The sequence below is a fragment of the Dasypus novemcinctus genome, chromosome 7 (genome assembly GCF_030445035.2).
Source record: "Dasypus novemcinctus isolate mDasNov1 chromosome 7, mDasNov1.1.hap2, whole genome shotgun sequence".
Lineage (NCBI taxonomy): Eukaryota > Metazoa > Chordata > Mammalia > Cingulata > Dasypodidae > Dasypus > Dasypus novemcinctus.
This window is the reverse complement of record NC_080679.1, coordinates 49,068,340-49,084,819: the sequence shown is the minus strand read 5'-3', so window position 1 is coordinate 49,084,819 and position 16,480 is coordinate 49,068,340. Positions and strand designations below refer to the sequence as shown.

Below are 16,480 nucleotides of genomic sequence, written 5' to 3'. Positions count from 1 at the left end.
ATAGAAGAATGTATGGTATGTGAGTTACATCTCAATAAACCTGCTTACATGGCAATATCTGGTTTTAGAGATCACAGCCAGGACTGAAAGAAGATATTCATCTCACCAGTTAAAACTGTGTTAATGTATTGGCTCACACAGCCTATAGAGTTCACTATAAATCAATATTTTTCATAATTCCTGTGATTACTAGAAATATATTGAATGAGGATTTAGGGGTTCAAACTGGCAATATGTAGGGAAAAAAACACTTTTAGCTTCATTAAATAGAAGGGGGAACAATGAGACCCCCTGGCTGATTCAACTAACAGATCTTGGCAGCCCTGGGCTGATTCAGCAGTTTGTTAAACAGTTCAAAGACTCCTCCAAATCCTAAAATTTAAACCACAGCAAATAATTTAACAAAAATCTGGGTTACCCAAATAAAGGGAGGAACTAATTAGTGAATCTGCCATTCTGATTCTCCCATTCTCTCAAAAAAATATACGAAAACTTTTTATTTCTGTGTGTTTGCATTTCATTATTCATAGAATACATTTCCAACTCCAAAAGGAAAGTGGTTGCAGGTAATGTTGTCACAGTTAGCCCTGGAAAAAAGCAGAATGTCTTTTCCTGCCCTACAAATAGAATATATAAATAGCCAAGATTGAGACACCTGCCTCTGAACAGAAAAAGCATTTGAAATGTATTCATTAGTTTACTTATTTACCAGGCCCCTATTGTGTGCCAGACATTGTCTTTGGTCTTGGAAATAAATGACCAAAATAAATAGAAAGCACAAAAACTCTACCATCAAATAGCTTACAGTTTTATTAAGAGGAGACAGACATGCTAACAATTACAATGGAATGTACTAAGTGGGGCGGAAGGGAATAGAATAACTTCATAGAAGAGGTTAAGTTTCTGTTCAGTTCACCAGACTGACAAGAGGAAGCTCGTGCCAGGCAGAGGCTGAAGCACTTGCAAGCACAGAAGCATGCCAGTAGACTGGAATTCCTGGGCCATTAGGGATTTGGGGCAGATGAGTTTGGCAGATTGGCCTGAAGCTATTTAGCAGTTTGGTGGTGGTGGTGGTGGTTTTAGCAGTTTGGTCTAAATTCTATTCAATGTAGAACTTCAGTTCAGTGAAGAACTACTGAAAGCTGGGGCAGATATAATCAGACTTGCTTCCTATAAAGATCATCCTAGTAGCTGTATGAAGGATGCATTGGGAAGGGGGTAGGAAAACCAGTTAGGAGGCTATTCTACCGTGGTGAGAGAAGATGTGGTTCACGTGGAATCTCTAGAATTTCCATGACTGAAAAGACCTTGTTTTATGAGTGAGATCAGCAAGTTTGAAAACTATTTATCAGTTGAAAGTCAAGCGTGAAATAAGGGAAAAAATGTAATATGTCCAGGAACTTAAAATAACAAAAATTGACTTTTAATATAATGAATTCTCAGGTATCCAGAGTCTAGCTCTCTAGTGGATGAATTCGTTTAGTGAAGATTTCATGTTCTTTTATCTAACTTTGAAATTGCTTGACTTAAGTTCTTAGATGTTTTGCCAGATGGTGCACAGCAGGAAAGAAATGAAAAACACTAAATTTAACCAGTTTGGCTCCCGGACTGCTACTTAATATGGAGATTTGAGAAGGCAAAAACTGTCAGTACATTGAAGCATGGTGATAATCTGTGGACTGCCTACATGTATCCCTTACTCTAATTCCACAGAGAAAATGTATATACTGAGAGAATCATGGGCTCTTTGCATTGTCACTCTAAAATACATTTCCACTTTTCATATTAAAAGCTTTGTTTGGTCCTCTCACCCTAATAATGTTTGTTGTTCCCATTTCTTTCACGGGGTCGGCTGACAGTTTGGTAAGTATGCCTCACAGCTGTGGGTTGATGGGTATTTCTCTCCATCTCATGTGGAAGCTCAACTATGAGAACCAGAAAAGCCAGATCAATTCAGTCAGGCACTTGCTAAGTAAAAGAGAACTCATCTCGGATCTGACTGCATGTATTAGAGGGCTGAAATTCTCAGCTGTGCCTTCAGGCAGACAGGAGAAATGCATTAATTGCCCTAGAGGTGATAACGTTGTTCTGCACAGCTACTGTAATGTAAAGCCGCCTTGTCTTTTCACCACAGAAGTATTCTTTCTTTTTTCAAGTGTCAATAATACATACACGAATTTTAAAAACAATTTTTAGAAAGCTGCAGTTTTATTATTTTCAGTGATCTTTCTCATTTCTTAACTACTTAAGTCAGATTTAGAAATATCTGTTCACTTACCTGTCGATGAGGCAAAAAATAATAATTTATGCTGAATAGTGAAAAGATAAGGAAGCAGATTCCATGTGTTTTATTCTCCGTCTGGCCGTCATGGACGAGAATGAAGAGGAGTTTTGTTTATCCCTTAACGTTAAAGAACGTTTGAGCTTCCGATTTTTTACCATTTTTTATGCTCATTATCAAAGTCTGTTATTTTCCTATCGTTCAAGTATTACCTGTTACTTTAGTCTTCCCACAACTAAAAACGTTTTTCTAATCTCTGACTCTCGTCTGCAGAGCATATGCCTGCCCAAACTACCCAAAAGCCCCATGCTGACCAAGACCAAAAACCTAACTCTGCGAAGCGGACAGGACAGGACCCCCGGAAGGTGAGTGAGAGGAAACTACATATCCCGGCGTGCCCTGCTAGCGAGCACAATGGAGCCTTGTCGTCATCCGGGTCACGGGAGAGCGCGTTCCTTGCGTGCGCCCGGATTCCGGCCTGGGTCCCGCCCGGGGCGGAGGGCCGTCCCGGGCATGGAAAACTGCAGTTCCCGGCATGCCCTGCCACGGGTGCGCCTGCAAACCGGACGTACTGCGCCCGGGAGCGGGTTGGTTTAAAGCGCTTTCTTAGTTCCATGGAAACCGGCGGGCCTGCTGCGGGACAGAGCTGCAGGCGGACAGATGGACTGTGGGGTGAGGCTCCCGGTCCGGGTTGGGGAAACCCGGGTCCGATACGCAGGGTCCATGAGGGAGAGTCAGCGACTCAGATAAAGCCACCATCGCCCCTCCTTACCGCCCCTTTTCTCCTTTAACGGCGTCTTTTCTCGCTCCCCTGAATCTAGGATCCTAATTTATGACGCTTCTACCCTCGATTCTGGTGAATACCCTTTAGGAGGGAAGTTTGCATAGGACTGACTTCAACTGGGGGAAGGAGGATAGCCCTAGCATCACGTTTCTTTATATGTTCGGATACAGATTCTCGAGAAGGCCATTTCAACATTAATGTTGTTTAATTCTGGTCACGAGTTACCTCCTTTCTGATCTGCTTCTAGAATGTTGGTTCAAGAACTTGCATTCATTCATTGCTGTTTCTCCAGTACCTAACACTTGTGCTAGGACAGAGTTAATATCTACATTTTTGTTAAATTATCTCCCTGTTCTTTTTTTTTTCCATCCAACATTGACATTTATTTGTTACGCATAATGACCCAGGCACTGTGCTAGGCCCTGAGTTAATAAAAGGATCAAGAGTCTAACCCTACTTTAGGGAAGCCCATATTAATCTGTCTTCAACACCCGCACACTTGTTACATCCCTGACTTCTTAATCTTGGAGCACCCAGGACTGGGTCCTTTAAAATCCTTTTTATGTTCTTGTACCTTTACGAGCCAGGTATTTACTGATAACTTCAAATTCTATATCTTCAGTCTAGATCACTCTCCTGAACTCCAGAGCTACAAATCCAGCCATCTATTGGACATCTTTCCTTTCCTAAACATTTGAAAGCAACTCCATCTTCCCCCAAAACTGGTTTCTTCTTAACCGGCTTCCATCATCTCAATTAATGGCAGTACCATCCTTCCAATTGCTTAGGCCAAAAACCTTGAAGTAACCTCGGTTGCTTCTTTTCTCTCGTATTTCAGATATAGTCCATCAGCAGATCCTTTCACTTCTACCTTTAGCTCTGTACTCGGACACTTCTTACTGTTTCCAGCGCTATCATCCTGGTCCTAGCCAGCAGCCTTGTTCCTGCCTGGAATAGAATAGCAACCTCCCCACTGGTCTTCCTACTCCTGTTTTTGTCTCTCTGCCTTCTGGAAGAGCAGCCAGGGTGATCCTGTTAAAACATATATTAGATCATAGTACTCCTCAGCTCAAAACCCTCCAATTCCAACCGGTAACAGAGGAAAAGCCAAATCTTTACAGTGGCCTTCAGGGCCCTATGCGATGTGTCATCTGGTCCTGTTATTACTCTCTGATCTCCTCCTCTCCTACAGTTCTCTCCTCACTCATTCCTCTCCAGTCAAACTGACTTCCTTACTTCCTTCATGGACCCATCAGGCATTTTTCTGACTTGGAACGGAACTTCTGCACTTGCTGTTCATTCCTTCTGGATTTCTCTGCCCCCAGATATCCACATGGCTCACTCTTGCATATCCTTCACAGGTCTTTGCTGAAATACCGTCTCAGTGAAGTCTTCTCTGACCACTCTATTTAAAATCAAAGCCTGCACTGCAGCCTCCATCCATGCTCTTTCATTATTTTATCTCAATTGCACTTGCACCAATAAATAAACTGTGTATATTGTCCTCCTCAAATGGAATGTAAGCTGCGTGATGGCAGGGACTTTTGTCTGTTTTGGTTATTGTTGTATTCCCCAATGCCTAGAAGAGCATCTGGCACAAAGTAGGCATTCAGAAATATTTGTTGGGTGAATGAGTGAATGACTGAAGACAGTGTTAATAACTAATCATTTTTCCAGTGCTGAGTTCCTGGTCTGCTGTTTTGGAACCAACAGCATTTCATTGTAGCTATTGCCAGGTATGAGAGTAGAGCCTGTGTCCATAGAAGCAAGTCCCTTTTCAAAGTCACATAACTTGTACTGATAAAATTGGTCTTATTCATGTCATGCTTTCAGTAAGGTAACCTGCCTAGGAGCATTTTAGAAATATATTCCTTCAACATAGGGAAAGAATTGCATTAGTTTGATGATATACTTATGGAAAGTAGTTGAGAATGAACTTTATTTTAAAAAGCTATATCTTAGTATTTTAATTATTGTTATTATCAAGTGTGAGGACTTGGGTTCATAGATGCATTCATTGACTCTTCTTGTTTTCAATTCAGTGAAAAACAAGAATCTCTCTCTGATTCTAAGCCCCAAGTCAACAGGTTCACATTAATTCCATCCTTACCTCACTCTTCCTTTAACAGGCCCCCAGGTATCTCAGGGACTCTCCCTGGTACCTTATTAAGGCTGTCTTAACTCTTGCTATTCAGACCTGGTGGTCTGAATGGCATCACTTTCATCTCCCTTTCTTCCAGAGACTCCTGACCTTGGCATTGTTGGTTTTTTTCCCCATGGGGGATAGGTGGGAAGGTTGGTTTTAGTCAACCCTGAGACCTATTTTTTTCAAACCGAGGTGAAATTTACCTGAAAGTGGCAATTCAGTAGCATTTAGTACATTCACAATGTTGTGTAACCACCACCTCTGTCTACTTTCTAAACATTTTCATCACCCCTAAGTGAACTCTCATGCCCATTAAGCAGTTTGCTCCCCGTTGCACCTTCTACCTTGCCCTTGCATTCTGCCTTGTCTTTATAGATTTATATTCTGGATGTTTCATATAAATGGAATTTAAGTGACTTTTGTGTCTGACTCTTTTCAGTTAGTACAAAGATTTCAAGGTTCATCCTTAGAGCATGCCTTTTTTATGGCTGAACAATATTCCATTGTATATATATACCACAGTTTATCTTTTGATGGAAATTTGGGCTCTTTCTACCTTTGACTATTGTGAATAGTGCTATTATGAACATACATATGCATATACTTGGTTAAGTGTCTGTTTTCTGTCCTTTGGGATATATACCTAGGAGTAGAATTGCTGTATCATATGATAATTCTATGTTTAACATTTTGAGGAACTGCCAAACTCTTTTCCACAATGGCTGTACCATTTTTATATTCCCACCAGCCAGGTATGAAGGTTCCATTTTCTCCACATCCTCACCAACACTTGACATTTGTGTTTTTTGATCCTAGCCATTCTGGTGGGTATGAAATGGTACCTCATTGTGGTTTTAATTTGCGTTTACATAATGACTAACGATATTATTTGGAGAGATACTATTCAGGTATTTTGACCATTTTTTTAACTGTATTGTCTTTTTGTTATTGAGCTTTAGGAATTCTTTATATATTCTACATACAAGATCATTATCAGATATATGATTTGCAACTATTTTCACCTGTTCAATTGGTTATCTTTCACTTCTTAATAGTGTCCTTTGATGCACAAAAGTTTTAATTTTGATGAAGTACAGTTTATGTATTTTTTCCTTTTGTTACTTGTGCTTTTGGTGTAACATCTAAGAATTCATTGCCCAAGTCAAGGTCATGAATATTTTCTAAGTGTTTTATAGTTCTAGCTCTTATATTTAAGTCATTAATCCATTTTGAGTTAATTTTTATATTTGGTATTAGCTAGGGGTTCACCTTCATTCTTTTGCATGTGCACATCCACTTGCCTGAGTACCATTTATTGACAAGACAATTCTTTCCCCGATTGAATGGTCTTGGTACCTGTATTCATTTGCCTAGGGCTGCCGATGTAAAGTACCAGAAAATATGTTGGTGTATTAGTTTGCCAAATAGGGTGCAGAGGCAAAGTACCAGAAATCTGTTGGCTTTTATAAAGGGTTTATATTTGGGATAAGAGCTTACAGTTACAAAGCCATAAAAAGTCCAACTCAGGGTTGCTTTCTCACCAAAGTCATTTGCCACGTGGTTTTTTTATTTTTATTTATTTTTATTTTTTTTAATTGACTTTGTAATAATATTACATTAAAAAAATATATATATATGAGGTCCCATTCAACCCCACCACCCCCACCCCACCTCTCCCCCCACCCAGCAACACTCATTCCCATCATCATGACACATCCATTGCATTTGGTAAGTACATCTTTGGGCACCTCTGCACCTCATGGTCAATGGTCCACATCATGGCCCATACTCTCCCCCATTCCATCCAGTGGGCCCTGTGAGGATTTACAATGTCCGGTGATTGCCCCTGAAGCACCATCCAGGGCAGCTCCATGTCCCAAAGACGCCTCCACCCTCTCATCTCTTCCTGCCTTTCCCCATACCCATCAGCCACCATGTCCACTTTTCCCAATCCAATGCCACCTTTTCTATGTGGACATTGGATTGGTTGTGTCCATTGCACCTCTATGTCAAGAGGAGGCTCAGATTCCACCTGGATGCTGGATGCAATCCTCCCACTTTCAGTTGTAATCACTCTAGGCTCCATGGTGTGGTGGTTGTCCTTCTTCAACTCCATCTTAGCTGAGTGTGGTGAGTCCAATGAATCAGATTGTAGGTGTTGGAGTCTGTTGAGGCTCAGGACCTGGCTATCACATTGTCAGTCCAGAGATTCAAATCCCCTAAATATATCTTAAACCCCAACACTAACTGCACCTCCAGCACATTAGCATGAAAGTCTTATGAAGAGAGATCCCATCTGAGTCCAGATTCATCACCCATAAACACCATTTCCAAAGAGGGGCCATCTGACCTGGTAGTTAACCCCATCGGCCATGACCATAACTCCCATGGGTCTCTTTAGCCCTCAAAGGAACCAATACCTGGGGGTTGTATCTGCCCTATCTGTCTCCCAGACTCTGCCCAGCTGTGCACAAGGGCAATCCTTCTGACAGCCTCCAGACTCTTTTTTAGAGACTCGTAGCCATATAAACTCATTTCTCCTTTCCATTTCCCCCTTACATTAGGTCAAACAGCATTTTAAAGTCATGTTATTTTATGTAGACAGGGATATTCTGCTGATCCGCATTGAACCTTCCATATAAGGTCATTTTCCAGTTGCATCATCAGTTGGTAGTTGATAGTGGTCCCTCGGTGCCAGGGAGGCTCATCCCCGGGTGTCATGTCCCACGCTGGGGGGAAGTTTGCCACATGTTGAAGCAAGATGGTCACTGATCTCTGCCTGGCCTCTCCTTCCTGGGCTTCCTCTTCCTCTTGAGGCTCCATGGACCCAGAATCTTCCCAGTCACAGCTGTAGGCTGGCATAGGGCTTGTCTCTCAGGGCTTCCTCTTTCTCAGCTGCAGACTATCAGGCAATGGCTCGTTTCTCCTTGGGGCCCCAGAGCCCCAGGATCAAACATAACAGAGCTCTCTCTTCCCATGTGTCTTCTTGAATGAGTGTCGGTTTACATCAGGGGTCCTCCCAAGTGGAAGGGGAGTCACGCTTTACTGACATGATGGATTCAAAGCCCTGATCTTAATAGGTAATTTAATCAAGGGCCCCTCAACTGAATTCAATATAATTAAAGGGTATCACACCCCCCAAAAAATAGTTTAGTTTATAAGCATACACTTTCTCTTTTTGGGATTCATAAATAATCTCAAACGGTCATGGTTGACTTTTATACAGGCGATTTATTTGGGATAAAAGCTTACAGTTCCAAGGCTGTGAAAGTCCAAACTGAGGCACCATCAGAGATGATTCCTCCCCAAAGTCAGCTACTTTTGATCTTGGTGTATTGCCACAAGGTGAAGCAAGATGGCCACCAGTCTCTGTTGTAATTTCAACCTTGCCCTCTGGGCTCACCGTCTCCTGTTGAGCTGCTCCAGGGGCCCATCTCTATAGTCCTCTCTCTCCTGGCATAGGGCTTGTCTCCTAGGGCTTCTGTCCTTGCCACTCAGCTGTGGGAAAACTGGAGTGTTTTCTCTCACATGGCAGTTCACTTTTTCCTCTGTCCAGCTGTGTGAGTCCATTTATATCAGACCGAGCAAGCAGGTGGGCACTCAACCTGAGTCATACCTTACTAACAGAGTCCAATAAAAAGCCTACAGGTGATCTCATCAAAGTCCCCTCAACTGAATTTAATGAAATCAAAGGATATCCCACCCAGAGGAATAGATTCGTTTACAAACGTAATCTTTCTCTTTTTGGGATTCATAAAATAATTTCAAACTGCCACAGCACACTTGTCAAAATCAGTTGGCTATAGCTGTAAGATTTATTTCTAGACTCTCAATTCCATTCCATTGATCTCTATGTCTGTCCTTCTGCTGGTGCCACAGACTTAATTAAGTAGCTTTGTACTAAGTTTTGAAATCAGGAAGTATAAGCCTTACAACTTTGTTCTTTTCAAGAAAGGATCAGCTTTTTCTTAGGTGAACTGAACAATTTCTTCACTGATTGACTAAGGGAATATATATCTAACTCAAAAGATTCATCCCCTGCCCACAGTTCATCAGTGTCCTAGGCAACTTGATCTCTCCTACCTTAGGGTGAATTCTTTGCTTACCAGAGCAATCCTCTCCCTCAGAGGCTAAAAGCAAAGTTTGTTCCTCACTTTTGTTTGAGTCTTTAGTTTTGCTCTCCAATGCCCGAGAAGCTCCAGTATAGATCAGGATAAGGAAATGGAGTGATGATGCAAGTCATATTCCTATCTAAACATAGACTTTTTACTTTTAAGCAAATGAAGTAATTTAAGTTGTTTTCCATTTCGTTTCTATGGCTGAATGTGTATACATACTCTAAAGTAAATGTAAGCATTTTACACAGATTGTAGAAACCTTAGGGAAGTACCAATAAAACTCTGACTTTTCAACAATTAAATGAAAACATTTAGGTAAGAATATTCATCCCATTCAAAATATGTGGGGAAGCTTGCACTGCATTCCCTACATTTTTCCCCAGACACAGACTTTTGCTATATTTGAATCATGTACTTACTTGGCTTCTATAATAATATAAATTAATATAACTGGCTACCTAGGCCTGACTAGTTGCACAGAAATTGTCTCTCTTTTCCTTCTTCCTTCCTTCTTCTCTCCCCTTTTCTCTCTCTCCCTTTCTCTCTGACATTGCTTTTCATTTCCTGTACCTTCTCCTCCTGCTTGTTTCTCCACCAACCATTGCCTGGGAAAATCTTGTATCAGTTAGGAATGTTTTGGTTGCAAGTAACAGAAAGTAACCAAAACAAAAACCAAACAAACAAAAGTTTATTTTTCTTAGTTAGAGTTTCACCAAACAATGTCAGGTTAATATAAGCTTCTCTGGCCTTTTCCTTGTGTTTTCCAGATGCTGAGAATCCCTGACTTTTTGTTTATATTTAAGAGTGAGCCACTTCATGGCTGATTAAAAGAGAACTCTCACATTATAAGGGAGAAGGAAAAGACAGGCCATCATTTCTGACCTTTTTTCAGAAAAACAAAAGCCTGCCCAGAAGCCCTTTGCAAACTTCTGCCTAAAGTCTCACTGGTCAGAATGTGTCATATGGGTTGGGTTGCCAGTTGCAGGGCAGTGGACTTTACTACTTCTGGGGGGAGAGGACAAAGGAGTCAACTGTGTCTGCCATAAGCCCCGTTAACTACCTTTCCCTACTTTTTCTCCCTACCCCAGGTCTGGTTTATTTCAAGGTCAGCAGTAGCAGGACAGTAGCAACAGGGAATGGAACAGAGAGTAAACTCATGTGATGTTTCTCCATTTTCTCCCCACACTGTTGGTGGCTCACTCAGCCCCAGCCCTAGTTTTAGGGTAGCAGAAACCAGCCTTAGGCTTTTACTCAGAGGCTCTTCCTTCTTTTATTCATGGCATAACATTCTGGATCCTGCCAGGAATCTTCATATCTGACTTTTCTCAAAAACTGTTGATGAACCTTACTTCAAATCTTTGTGTATCCAAAAACCCCATTTATATCTACATGTGACTTTGTCTTTCCTTACAGAAACTAATTGAAAACATGAAAGGGAATTAATAGAACAGAACTTCTTTACTCCATGTCCTTAAGCTGGTTGTTAGCAAAAAATGTCTTAAAGAATGCAAAAAGATTGCGTGTTTTGTCTAAAACGAGTTTCACAGAGAAGAAGGAAAGAAATCCTGGTCAGAAGTACTGAGATGATAAAGTAGAAAGTGGGAAATAAGAAAGTCATTCTCTGGGGCCTGTAAGGAGAAGCTAGAAGGTTATTGGAGAGCTATTTCAGGATGAAGAAATGCCTAGCTGGGGGTGGCAATGTTACATTGCCAAGAGGCTCGGCCTTTCCACAGCTTCCTACCACCACACTTCTTGTCCCTTAAATCCTGCCTTCCATCCTCACACTTCTGTCCCAGAATTCTGGAAATTCTGTCCTAGGCCTTAGGAACTGCCTTCAGTGACTTGGACCTGAGATGGTCCCTGTTTACACTGCCTGGAAGGTGAGGGGTAGGGCAATTTCTGATCACACAGCAAGTGAGAGAGAAAGGTGTGTTTCTAATTTCCCAAGTTAGACCTTTGTGAGCCTACTTCCCTAGAAACACTGTTGCTAGCAATGGTCAGGGTTTATAGTATGATTCCTGTAAAAATACCTGTAAAGTACAGGAGGGAGTTGTAGAAAAATTTCCTTAAAATTTCCCCCAACCACCTTGTCAGTCAGTTTTGGAAACGATTTGTTTACAGATTAGCACCGTGTATAAGATACCTCTTCTTCTGTCACTAATATCCTGAACGAGTAGTCTCATTATTTCCATTTAGTCTCATGGGTTTTTTAGAAAAGAGTCTGGAAGTTTGATATCAATAGCTGTAGAAGGATCTTTGCTTTGCTATGAAGTTAACGGTTGCAAAAATATCTGAAAATCACTGCTTCAATGTAAGAAACATAACTGGCAAATAACTTATTTTATGAAAACTCAGAGATCCAAATATAGCATTTTCCCCCCAGAAAGTTAGTAGTATTAAAATGAAAATGGCTGGTAATGAAAGCCATAATAACTCCCTCAGCCAAGTCATAGGTCCTGGTATATTATTTGTTGTAGTAGATAGGACAGACTAGATCTTGATGTAATAACCAACTACCCAACAATCTCAATAGTATACAACAACACTGATTTATTGCTCACTTACACTGTGTATCATGGATGGGCCATAGTTTGTTATCTTCATTCTGGAACCCTGGCACATGGAACAGGCCCTAACTGGGACATTGTCCATCTAATGACTGAGGGAAAACAGAGAGATGGTGAACAAGCTGGCTCTAAACCTTCCACCCACATTTAATTGATCAAAGTAGGACACATAGCCATCCCTGAGCTCAACTGGACAGAGATGTACAATTTTGCCACAGCAACAGGCAGTAGCTATTTTGTTGCACAATAATAGAACCTATCACACTAACATTTTTACTTTAATCTCTGGTACATTTAGAAACAACAATGTCCAGACCAGTCCTCTCTCCAACCCACATCAATGCTACAGCTTCTGAAACATTCACAGTACTTCAAAAAAGGATGAAAATAGTTGAGGAACAGACCAATTCTCTGAGGGATGACCTAATAATGTTGGACTTTGGTGAAAAAAGGTAACAAATGAAAAATTAACTAGATCTCTGTATGTTAAAGAATTTTGCTTCACTTGTTAATTAATACTTCACAATGTAGCTGGTTTGAGAAAGGAAATATGTATTTACAAAAGAATTGAGAAACCACAGTCTCCATTTGAACATTAATCAGAAAATGTTTGCAAAATAAAGTTGTCATCCTATAATAGAACTAGACCATTATACCCCTAAACAGATATTTAAAGGCATTAATTAGATAGGCATACTTTGATATTCTACTCACCTTCAACAGTTGATTCAAAACAAACTTATTTTTTCATGAAAATGATTGGTTATCATTTTAAAAATCCAAAAATAGACTTTGATATTAGTCAAAGCGAGAAACCTAAAATATTCATTTATGCCATTAATTTTATTTCATTTTCTTCTTTCAGATTTACTGTAAATTTTAAAAAGACGTCTTCAGTCTTAAAACATTTAATACTTTAGAATAAGATACTAAAAAAAAAACTGTTAGTGCTGCTAAAGAAGTTATTACCATTAAAATTTGAATTATCAATTGACTGAAGAATCTAGGTGTGTACTGCTGTTATTTTCTCTAAAATTACATATATATTTCCAGAATACCTCTCACAAAGACATAGAATTAGTATAGTTGGTATTATAAGTCCCATGAAATGAATAACTCTTCAGCAGTTAAGGATTAAATTTGGTACAAATGGTGAGCATGTTGGCAAGAAAATAGGAACATTTATTATGACTTCATTTTAAATTTCTCTAAAACAGTGAATATATTGCTTCCATGTCAACTTTAATTCATTATAGATTTAGCACTTAATATGTCTTTTATGTATTATTGTTTTTACAAACAAAATATTTACAGAAATTTCAGATTACAATAAGAGACCAATAAAAAGTCAGTGATCATTAGCCATCCCCCATTTTTCTCATCCTCTTTACCAAATTTCTATATGTAAATTTGGAGGGGTGAATAGATGCTTGTTAATGAAGGAATTTAATTTTTTTCTTAGTAGAAATGTTGCATTGACTCAGTGGTTGGGATTACCATTGTATGCATTGCATTGCGTAATATTGCTGTATTGGGATCTTTGCCTAGAGGCCAGTTGGAAACTCCAAACTCTTTAGAAGCCACTTTAAGCCAGAAACCAATCAGTCCTATCCAGAATCAAGTAATTTGTTCAGGAAAAACAGATATTTTATGGAAGAACTGTGAGTTTCTGGTGAATCGAATGTGCCGTTTGGAAAGCCTCATCCAGTCCCTGAAGGTGAACATCTTCCGTCTGCAAACTGAAAAGGATTTGAATCCACACCAAACAGGTATAAAGAGAAGAGAATCCTCAGAAATTTGGTCCTATATAGGTACTTGATGAGTTTATGATTCTTTTCCTTTCCTGACCCTCTTTCAACTGCATGGTATCCCTCCTGTGCTGTCTGGTAGCTTTTCTGAAGGATCGGCTGAATATAATACAGGAGGAGCACTCCAAGGACTTGAAGATGTTGCATCTCGAAGTGATGAATTTACGGCAACAACTGAGAGATGTAAAAGAGGAAGAAGACAAGGCACAAGATGAAGTGCAAAGGTTAACTGCCACTCTGGATAGTGCCTCTGAGACAAAGGTTTGAGTCTAGAGTTCTAAAAAATCTAAGGTTAGGTGTTAACTGAAAGAGCCAACAGACCTATAAAACTGACTTTTAAAAATAGGTGATACTAATGTGAGCATTCTTGGCTTTTGAAATTTATCTGCGTTGACACCTAAACCACTGTGTGCCATCTGTGGTTGGTCAAGTCTTTACAGAGCAGTTACCCTGTACAAGTGACTCTGGGGGTCTTGTAAAGAGTTTATACACTACTTGGGAGAGTGAGGCATAGCATGACAAATAATAGTATAGAAAATGTTACAGTACAGTATGGAGCAATAAGGAATATTGCAGAGTAAGTGCTTTATGTTCAGGTGGGGTTGAGAGGGTGTAGATCTCCTATCTAGAATAGATTCATCTAGGTAGGCATTAGAAAGAGATAGTACTTGAGCCAAACTTTCAGATGTCAGAGCTGAGTGGCGAGGACATGTCTCGGTATGCACACAGCTGTGAGTAGTTGCACAGAGGCAGAGAATAAGGAGGATTACTAATAATTTTGGGTTCCCTCTGTGGACCAGGCAGAATAATAGATATTCAACTTGTTATTTTTTTATCTTTGAAAATATCTGTGTGGTACGATATTGTCACCCTTTTAACAGTAGAGATACTGGGACCCAGAGAAAAGTCACCTGAGATCACACATGCCTGCCTTCTTGCAAACTAGGTTTGAACCTAGATCTTTCCACTGGGTGCAGTTGGGGAAATGTATAAATTATCTTCATAGGTGTGAGGATTTGTTGGGGGGGGGAGTGGAAAATCACTTAAGGATCACATAACAGAGGATCTCAAAATCAAGAATAGCTAGTAGTTAGGCTTGATCCTATGGAGAAGGATTCAAAATTTTTTATTAGGAAGTAGAATAATGAAAACAAAACTACTCTGGCAATAGTATGGAATATTGATTATAGGGAGAAGAGATTGGAAGCATGGAAAACAGTTAGGCATCCATTGCATTATTTGAGGCATGAGTCTAACCAAGGGTTGTGGCATGTTGAAAGGAAAGAGCAACATTCTGTGAAGGAAGATATGCTTGAATATGGTACTGCAAGCAGGCTGAAGATAGGACAGGTATTACTTGAGAATGTAATACTGTTAATAAGTATAGTAAAGAATAAATAGTGAAAGCTGTATTTTCATCCTTAACTCCTAAGCATGCATAATATTTGAAGGTAGAAGAATTAGAGTTCTTAAAAGAAAATACCAATAGACCCTGTAGGAGAAATGATCTACCAATTATCCACAAAATCTCCTCTGTTTATTAAATTTATGTAGGAGCTGGGTGTGACTAATTACATTTTATGATTTAAAATGGAAATTATAGAATTTATGGATAAAAGTAAGAAAATAGCTTTCTTTTAAAATATCTCTTAACTACTTCAGACTTATAATATGAAGGATTTATAACTATATTCAAAATAGTATATAGGTTGACAAAAAAAAAAATCTAAAATTGGATTGATATCCCAATAGGCATTTTTCTTCCTATCATTTTACATGATTTAGAACCTTTTCTCCTTTTATTTTTAGAAGAATGCAGCCATTATTGAGGAAGAACTGAAGACTACAAAACGTAAAATGAACCTTAAAATTCAGGAGGTAAGACAAAAAGATGCTGGGGGCAGAGATGACATTGGAATTGCAGAGAGAAAGTCAAGAAAGTAGAAAGAGAATGAAAAAGAAAGTATTTGAAGAAGAAAATATGCAACTGTGTAGTAGGAAGATTTTCTAAAATATTCTGTATGAAAGTCACATGACAGTGTCTTCCCTTAAGACGTTGAGACTTCCTTTTGCCTCAGTTCTGCCATAAAACAGGAAATAAAAAATAAATGCTCTTTGATCAAGGAGAGAAATAGTTATCACAAAATTCAGGTGGTTTCCCATATCCTAGAGTTATGTAACCAGCTTAATGCAAAGGCTTTTAAAAAGTAAAAGCTCTTAATAAGCCTAATCATCTAATTTTGCCTTGAACCTGTCACTTCACCTTAAGTTTTAGTAGATAACAGATTGGGAATTGTGAAGATGGCTGGTGAAAGCTGTTATAAAAAAGATTTGCATTTGAAAAGAGTAGAAAAGTTACAAGAATTTCTAACTATATATACCCTAAAAAATGGCCTGAAACCCTCCTTATTCCCATACAGAATCTTTATTGACATTGATCCAAATGAAAAGGATCAAATTATATTTAAAAGATTCTATTATAGAAGACAGAGAAGTAGATATACTTTTTAGGGAAATTTCCATAGAAAATTATTTTTATACTCTGCCTAGAGGAGCCCACATCAAACCTCAGTGCTTATTTCCATCTTTCCCATTTCTCAGAAAATTCTGTTCTTTTCCCCCATTTCCCAATAAATTCTTTTTATTGGCCTAACTGAAAAAAAAATTTTTTTTTTACTTTGATGCTTCAGGTGGTAAATTAGGTTATCTAGAAAATTCTCTTATGTACCCAGTAATATCTGATAAATGCATGATAGTTCATAATAAGCTTAGTTTA

General features: G+C 39.2%; 2 protein-coding genes across 10 annotated transcripts in view; one reads left to right on the top strand and one right to left on the bottom strand.

Annotated features, from left to right (window-relative positions):
- The window catches only part of HECW2 (HECT, C2 and WW domain containing E3 ubiquitin protein ligase 2), a 469,060-nt gene extending 466,375 nt beyond the window's left edge, over nt 1–2,685 (bottom strand). For 2 of the 4 annotated variants that reach the window (XM_058300432.1, XM_058300430.1), the window contains exon 1: nt 2,279–2,648. The gene's annotated coding sequence lies outside the window, so the exon portion shown is untranslated. Of the gene's footprint in view, nt 1–2,278 lie in introns of all 4 variants that reach the window. The other 2 variants (XM_058300431.1, XM_058300434.1) reach the window with 2 other exon arrangements.
- A 60-nt stretch (nt 2,686–2,745) lies between these two features.
- CCDC150 (coiled-coil domain containing 150) overlaps nt 2,746–16,480 on the top strand; it is a 127,561-nt gene continuing 113,826 nt past the window's right edge. For 4 of the 6 annotated variants that reach the window (XM_023591725.3, XM_058300419.2, XM_058300418.2 and 1 more), the window contains exons 1-5: nt 2,746–2,953; nt 12,195–12,348; nt 13,445–13,665; nt 13,787–13,965; nt 15,514–15,582. In XM_023591725.3, the coding sequence (XP_023447493.2) occupies nt 2,896–2,953; nt 12,195–12,348; nt 13,445–13,665; nt 13,787–13,965; nt 15,514–15,582 (681 nt within the window). In that variant the 5' untranslated portion in view covers nt 2,746–2,895. Of the gene's footprint in view, nt 2,954–12,194; nt 12,349–13,444; nt 13,666–13,786; nt 13,966–14,884; nt 15,055–15,513; nt 15,583–16,480 lie in introns of those variants that run through there. The other 2 variants (XM_058300422.1, XM_058300421.2) reach the window with 2 other exon arrangements.